Source organism: Ipomoea nil, unplaced genomic scaffold, assembly GCF_001879475.1.
Source record: "Ipomoea nil cultivar Tokyo-kokei standard unplaced genomic scaffold, Asagao_1.1 scaffold0642, whole genome shotgun sequence".
Taxonomy (NCBI): domain Eukaryota; kingdom Viridiplantae; phylum Streptophyta; class Magnoliopsida; order Solanales; family Convolvulaceae; genus Ipomoea; species Ipomoea nil.
Window position 1 is genome coordinate 5,458,396 of NW_017617070.1, and position 7,838 is coordinate 5,466,233.

General features: G+C 35.2%; 2 protein-coding genes across 2 annotated transcripts; one reads left to right on the top strand and one right to left on the bottom strand.

Moving 5' to 3' along the window:
* Positions 1–747: 747 nt before the first annotated feature.
* Positions 748–4,307, bottom strand: LOC109174354. The gene is made up of 5 exons (XM_019323596.1): positions 3,337–4,307; positions 2,282–2,334; positions 1,920–2,086; positions 1,683–1,834; positions 748–1,374 (listed from the first exon to the last, which is right to left on the bottom strand). The coding sequence occupies exons 1-5, from the start codon at positions 4,085–4,087 to the stop codon at positions 1,115–1,117; spliced, it is 1,383 nt and encodes a 460-aa protein (XP_019179141.1). The 5' UTR covers positions 4,088–4,307; the 3' UTR covers positions 748–1,114.
* A 1,062-nt stretch (positions 4,308–5,369) lies between these two features.
* On the top strand, positions 5,370–6,626 carry LOC109174473 (peptidyl-prolyl cis-trans isomerase CYP19-3-like). Its single transcript, XM_019323710.1, has 2 exons — positions 5,370–5,459; positions 6,315–6,626. The coding sequence occupies exons 1-2, from the start codon at positions 5,370–5,372 to the stop codon at positions 6,624–6,626; spliced, it is 402 nt and encodes a 133-aa protein (XP_019179255.1).
* The last annotated feature ends 1,212 nt before the right edge of the window (positions 6,627–7,838 follow it).

Consider the following 7,838-nt stretch of genomic DNA (forward strand, 5'->3'; position numbering starts at 1 on the left):
ATAGTGCACAAAAAAAAAATAGACAATGTAGTGAATATAATCAATTGATGAATTTGTATGTAAAGAATTTTTACATTAGAGAAAAATAAAGACAATATAACTAATAAAATTATTTATCTTAATTAATTTATTGATAATGAATAATTCTTTTTTTAGTAAAGACATTGTAGGGACAATGTAGCGAATATAATCAATTAAATGTAAAGAATTTTTATATTAGAGAAAAATAAAGACAATATAAACTCATGAAATTATTTCTCTTATTTAATTTATTGATAATGAATATATATATATATATATATATATATATATATATATATATATATATATATATATATATATATATATATATATATATATAATATTTTGAATGAAGACATTGTAAACACATAATTCTAAATTAAAGAAATACATATGTATTTTTTTTTTTTGTTGTAGCCACTAAATTATTATTTTAATTTAATAAAGTAAAATAAAGTATTAATTATGCCAACTTTGATTGGGATGAAGTTCGAACCTAAGACCTTTTTTATTGAAATCAATGAGTAAGTTAATGGTTAACTAATAGAAAAGGTAATATTTAACATAAAAGTAAAAATTAAAATCTGATCAATCTAAGCCATTCATTTGATTAAAAAATTTGACCGTCATTTTTTATACCCATTATAGGCCTAACTGTCTTGGGCTATTATTACTAGTATAGTATAGTAGATAATAATAAAGTTAGTGAGACTACTTAAAATAGAATTTGATAAAAGTAGTGGGATAAAATGATAAAGGTAGTGTTATTATTATTACATGAACTGAAGTACAAGTTATTCTAAAACATACATTCTACATCCTGATTTTTGAGTGCTTACAAATATGCACCTATACTCCAATTAAGAGAGAACTACATTAACCTTCTAATGCTATGATTTGCACTTACTTTGGTGCTTCGGATACACAACAAAATGGTTAATGGTATGCATCTTATCATCCCATAACTTCCATATCTTCATCAGAGAAAGGCAATAGTCTCTCACCATTTGAGGTTTCATAGACATTATACTTGACAAGCTTGAGCCGCCTTTCTCTTACATCGCTCACCTCTCTTTTGTGTTTTCTGCCCCCATTAGTTGTCCTTAATTTCAAGGCAAAAGGTTGCACCCGGAAATGAATTGTCCAACGGGTCAACCATCTCTTCATCCCCACTGGCTTGGCTTTGCCTTGGCTCCTTACCACAAAGGTTCTCTGTAGAGTATTCAGAGTCCGATTTGCATTCTGGATTCCCATGCACCATCATTGGCTTGCAAATTGCTGCTCTGGCATGTCTCTTCAATTCATTCTCACTGAAGACTAGATGCCCTTTATCCTCAATGAGTAATAACCACTCTATAAAATTGGAGAAAAGTAGAAATATATATAGTTAAAAATGTCCTGAAGTTTTGTAAAAGAAATACAAAATTATACAAATTATAATGAAGTCAGAGAAATTGTTCTTTGGCAAAAATTAAGCATGTGATACTGGAACTTCATTCTATTGACAATTTGCTAGAAAAGAATGAGCTATGCAGTCTGAGAAACCTGAGTTTTGTCATCAAGATAAATGGGATAAAGAACGTGTGTCTAAACTCTAAAGGTATAAAATACATGAAAGCTTAGTAAATCAAAAGTAGAAATCTGTAATCTGTGACACTCACTGATAAGAGCTTTTGGCATGGGAAATTTTGGTAAACTTGAGTTCTGTTCTGTGTATACTTGGTCAGTAACCCATTTAATTAATTGAGGCGGTAGATGAGATTCAGAGAAAGCAGTAACATAAGATTCGGCCCTTGATTCATCTCTCATGTCCCTTCAACAAAAGAAGTACTCCTAAGAATTTATGTTTAGCACATTATGATCATAAATATCAAATTCAGCATGGACTTTTTGCATACCTAGCAAAATGTATTGCAACATCAGCAACAAGTGTCCATACTAGAGCTAAATCTTTTAAATGGTTGTTAAGTATTTGATTCCATCTTCCAGAATTCAGAAACGAATAATCAACAAGTATCACTGCATCGTAAACTACTTTCTGTAGAAGGACTGCATTGTCCAATTTCTGCAGCAATAACAAAAGAAAAGAACCATTCTACCATGTCAAGGAAGTTTTGTTTTAACTATGGAACATTTGCCTACAAGGGCAAAAACAAAACGACAGGTAACTATAGGTACTTAGGAAAATTAAAAATTGTATAATTTCAATTTACACCTGAAATTTTCAAGAATGAAAAAACAATGAAATGTATTTACTGACCAAAATAGTTGTCACTGGCAAACTGGGCTCCAACAACACCCTGAGAAGCAAATCTGGTAGGCAGAACAGGAACACATTAATCATTGGTGTATATTACTAGTAGCCGCTTAGCAGCATGCATAGATGTGCGTATCTATTAGGATACTTCTCTTTCTTTGAACATATCCCCACACCCCACACCCCCCACCGATGGGAAGAAGCTAAAAGAAAATGCCCTTTCAAGTGAAACCATACAACTAAGAATGGCATCTATAATTCTAATTACAGATTAACAAGAAATGCCATGGGAATCGAAATGTTCAATTTGAAACTCTATTTCATTATTTCAATTCAACAAAGAGTATTGTGCATCATGGGTTTCAGGGAATAGATTAGTGGTAAGTTAATCCCTTTTTCAGGTTGCAGACTAGGGTTTGAATCCCACCACCCTCATCCCCCATCAAATGTACCAAGAGAATATAATAAAAAGATATTATTGTGCATCATGTTTCATCTAAACTTAATAGAGAAATGAGAATCAGTACATTCAACAATATCACAAGTGAAAATCTTAAGATACACTCTAAAATATGTTTCTGCACTTATACTGATTAGGCTACAACAGTACAGGGACCTTTTGATCAACCATATTGCTTAAAATCCCGTAATGGCATTTCCATTCAAAAGTACTAAGTTATATTTGAAAAACATTGCTGCTTCTTTTGTTAGTCTTCCCAACAATCGATCACTTGATTATTAGTGTAAAGTTCAGGTCAACTGGCTGGAAAGAAGAGTTTTAAAGACTATCATATTTGTAACTGTAGTTCTAGCTGATAATGCAGTTATTTCACTAAAACTCTTTTTTGTGAATTTACTAACATGTTTTGCATGAGGAATTAATATTCACCATCAGAAACATCAACAGAACCAACTCCATATTCAATTTTTTTTTTACCTTTATTTTGTTTTTCTTTAGCAAGAAACAAATCAATAGAAAATTTGAGTCCAAATAACAGAGTTTGAAGTAATGGCAAGCAAAATCATACCCAGAAAACAGATCAAAAGAATAAACATACCTAGAAAGTAGGAGTTTTGAAACCTTTTCATAGTCTGAACTGCCCAATTTAGTGTATCACGTTGCAACTCCCCTTGCGAAAACCCCACTTGAAACTTCAAGCTCAAACTCAAAAAGAACACCTGAAACATAACTATCCCGGCTAAATTTCTGATCGAGAATCTTTGATTATTAACCCAACGGCAAAGCCCATTATTCAGAAATGGAAAAAGCGCCGCCATATTCTCAACATTACTACACTTATCAACCCGATCAAGAGTCCAAACTCCTACCAAATCCTCGAAACAAATTACCAAATCACCACATTCATTATAAATTTCAAGATCATCACAACATATACAGATGTAATTAACCATTTTTTCCACTATAGTCTCAACTTCGCCCATGAAACTGAGCCCATCGTTAGAGAATTCACAAACTGCATCATATAATGCATACAAAACTGGTGCGAGCAATGCTATCTTTTTGGTCCCATAACTCGACTTTGAGCACGAAATTAGCAACTGAAGCAAGTCTTTAGCAACAAGGGCTTTGGTAAGAGGGTTTAGGAGAGTTGATTTTCTTGAACTGTGAAAAGTCACGGCAGAGTAGAACCAGGTGATTTCGAGAGGTGGGTCGGGCATTGTCTGGACCAATCGGAAGAAAATGGACTCAAACGCCGAGAAATTGGAGCAACCGTTCCGGTAAGAAGCCAAGAAGTGATTGATTGACTCTCTCAGCATGGGTTCGTAGCTATTAGTTGGTAAATTCATGGTGGTTTCTGTGCAATAAGTGGTATGTGAGTCTTGTATTTGCAAGAAAGTGAACGGTCACCTCAAAACCCTAGGTAATGGCAGCGTGCAGGTTGGGGAAGAGGCAAAGTTTGGTGATCTTTAACGGACAGTTTTTGAACTCAAATTTTGGCTCCTTCTATAATGTATGTAATCTACTCCGTATTTATTTGGACTTTGGGGCAGCGTCCATCATCTGTATCCTAAACCTAAACCTAAACCTGAAGGCATCGGTGAAACAAATAAATAACAGTCTCGCAAAATATATTCAATCAATAGTTTATTAAATGAGTTAATGAACAAATAAATAACAGTCTCGCAAAATATATTCAATCAATAGTTTATTAAATGAGTTAATGTGATTTAAGAATATTAATTTTATCACGTTTAAGTGTTTTTTGGAAGCTACTGGCTCTATTACATAGTAGTATCACTGAGGCTCGAACTCATAATCTTCCAAATGAAAATCTAATCCGGGTACCATTAGACCACATAGTCCTGGTCACGTTTAAGTTAACATGTGTTCCTTTAACTTTCTATTGGTTAAAATTGCCTTGTTATGATGAAATTTCAATTTTAGTCTTAAGACTATAGAGATTTTGTTAATTTTAGTCCCTGATTTTTTAAAGTGTCAATTTAATACATTAATTATTTAATTTTTGTCAATTTTGGTCACTCTGACTAAATTTCGTCGAAAAATTTTAATAGTTAAAATAATGAGGGTATTTTAGTCATATTACTTGTTTATTCTTTCTTCTCCGACGGTCCATCTCTTATACCCAGCTTCTGGCGATCGTTTCTTCCTCCGTTCTTGAAGCCGCTGCCGCCGCCGTCCTTCATCTCCCCCTGTTTCGGATGAGTTGGTCCTCTCTTCTTTCCAAAGCCAATAACAGCAGTGACGGAGCGACGGTGGCATACAGTTCAAGAAACCAAACAACAAAAATAAACACAACCAAACAACAAATTATGATCGACGACAACCTTGATTTGCTTCTCCGGTGAGCTTTTGCACCAGCCAAACACCTTTATTTGCAGCACCATGAAGAAGCTCATTGGGATGTCAACAACGGCTAACGCAACCTCCAAATCCGGAAGGTTTTCTCTACGAGCTCTGTAATTGAACAAAATGGCAAAAGTTTGGAGATGAGTTTGAAAAGCGCGAGCCGAAGAAGGATTAAGACTGTATGTGAATGTGGGGAGGAAATCAGAGAGGAATGGAAGGTGGATGTCAGTGTCGTTCACGCATCCGGCGACGATTGATACGATGGTGATGGATTCGGATCTGAAGAACAGGGTGAAGTCTGATTTGGAAGGGTTTCTCAAGTCGAAGCAGTATTATCACAGGCTAGGCCAGGTCTGGAAACGGAGTTACCTGCTTTACGGTTCCTACGGCACCGCAAAATCGACATTCGTCGGTATCACCGGAAGCTGGGGATAAGAGATGAACCGTCGAAGAAGAAAGAATAAATAAGTAAAATGACTAAAATACCCTCATTATTTTAACTATTAAAATTTTTCGGCGAAATTTAGCCGACAATTTGGCCGGAGTGGTCAAAATTGACAAAAATTACATAATTAAGGTACTAAATTGACACTTTTAAAAGTCAGGGATTAAAATTAACAAGATACCTATAATCGTAGGACCAAAATTGAAATTTCCTCACTTTTTATTTATTAGGACTTTTTTTTATTATTGACAGATCTCATTTTGACTTTTTAACTCTCAAAAAGTCAAATAAATTGTTTGGTAACTTCTGAAAACTAAAACACTACGGGCCCGTTTACTAACAGAAAATTATTCTCTGTTTTCTATTCTCTGTTTTCAATTCTCTGTTTTCTATTTTTTGTTTTCAATTCTCTGTTTTCTATTCTGTGTTTTCGATTCTCTGTATTCTATTTTCTATTTTCGAAAATTGAAATTGAAAATTTATTTACCTATATTTACTTTCACGCGACACTTTAAAAAAATAATATATATATACTCAAAATACTCCATAATAGTTAATGCATTATCAATAACAATTAACAACTTAATTTTATACTAAATCTTAATATATAAAAAATAGAGAAAAAGAGTATTAAGTGTATTACACTACTGCCAGTTTGTAGACTCCTACATGACTCAAACCACAAGACTCAGAAAATTATTTCAGTGGGCGGCTTCTCCCCTCAACAATTAAAATAAAATAAAATAAAAAATCTCACCTAGTTAACATCGTTCTTCCAAAGTGCTGAGAACTTTCGAGCCCTCTGCACGGGGGAGAAAGGAATTGGAAATTCAGGGAAGCCCTTACATTACAAGGGCTCTGCATTTCACCGCATTATTCCTGGCTTCATGTGCCAAGGTGGAGATTTCACGAGGGGTAATGGAACAGGCGGAGAATCCATATATGGACTGAAGTTTGAAGATGAGAATTTCAAACTGAAGCACACCGAGCCTGGCCTTCGCAGAGTTGGATTCGCAATCGCAGAGTTGGAGTCGCAGCGTCGGCCGTCAGAAGATGAATCTGAAGTGCGGTAAGCTTCTGAGCTTGCTTTGTGTTGGAGGCGGAAGTGTGAAAGAAGAAAATAAGGTAGAATGAAAAAAAATGACGCTGGCCGAAGATGGATCTGAAGTGCGGTAAGCTTCTGAGCTTGCTTTGTGTTGGAGGCGGAAGTGCGAAAGAAGAAAATAAGGTAGAATGAAAAAAAATGATGCTGGCCGGATTCGATGGGGGAACTTGGTACTGTTCACGCGTGAATTTTCAGTTTTGAAAACAACATTAGATTGTGATCCTAATTTCTTGAAAAAAGGAGAATAATTCTCAATTTTGGAAATGAGAAAATAGCATGGTAAACACCTAGACTGTTTTCAATTTTCAATTTCCAAAAATTCTTGAAAATTTCCTGTTAGTAAACGCCCCCTACATTTTTCAACGTTTCAATTCGACATTTTTAGAAAACACTAATCTTTTCTCAAAACAACCTCATATTAATTAATTATTAATTACAAAGTATTATTTAAAAAAAAAAATTAAAACTGAGAATCCACTAGGCTTCTTAAATGTTCTGCTTCTCAATGTTTGCCCATCAATTGATGGGCAAGCTATTTTTACATATTCTTCATCAAATCGGAATGTAAATATAAATCAAATGTCCAAATACATGTGACACCGGGGCATACCCCTGATTACACAAAACATTAAAACAAAAACCAAAAAAAAAAAAAAAAAACACTTTCTAGCCCCTGTCAACCCATAGCTAAACGGGTCGACCCGGTCTACAGCAACCATAATCCATGCACCACGTGCGTTATGTCTTCATCAGCTAACATAGCCATAATCTCTCATAATAGAAATATCCAAGAAATCCGGCAGATACCAAAGATAGGCACCTTACCTTCCGTAGACCAAAGCCGGTCAACCAAATGACTCACCTGAGCTCACCGCCACCGGTTAACCGCCGGCAACTAGAAAGAGAGATGCTGCCGGAAACTCGATAAACCTGCTACGAAAATTACCAGAAAATCCCAAGGCCATAGAACACCTTTGCCGGAAACACCTATCCACGGACGGAATCCACCCAAACTGACCGGAAAAATCAAGGGTCGTCGGAATCCATCTCCAACGCACTCCAACTCCAGCGCCAATTCAGATTAGAAAAATCCACAAACAAGATGAAACCAAACAGAACATACCGGACCTTTGCTCACCACCATTGCAATCACCCTAACACAGACGGAACCACCCCAACA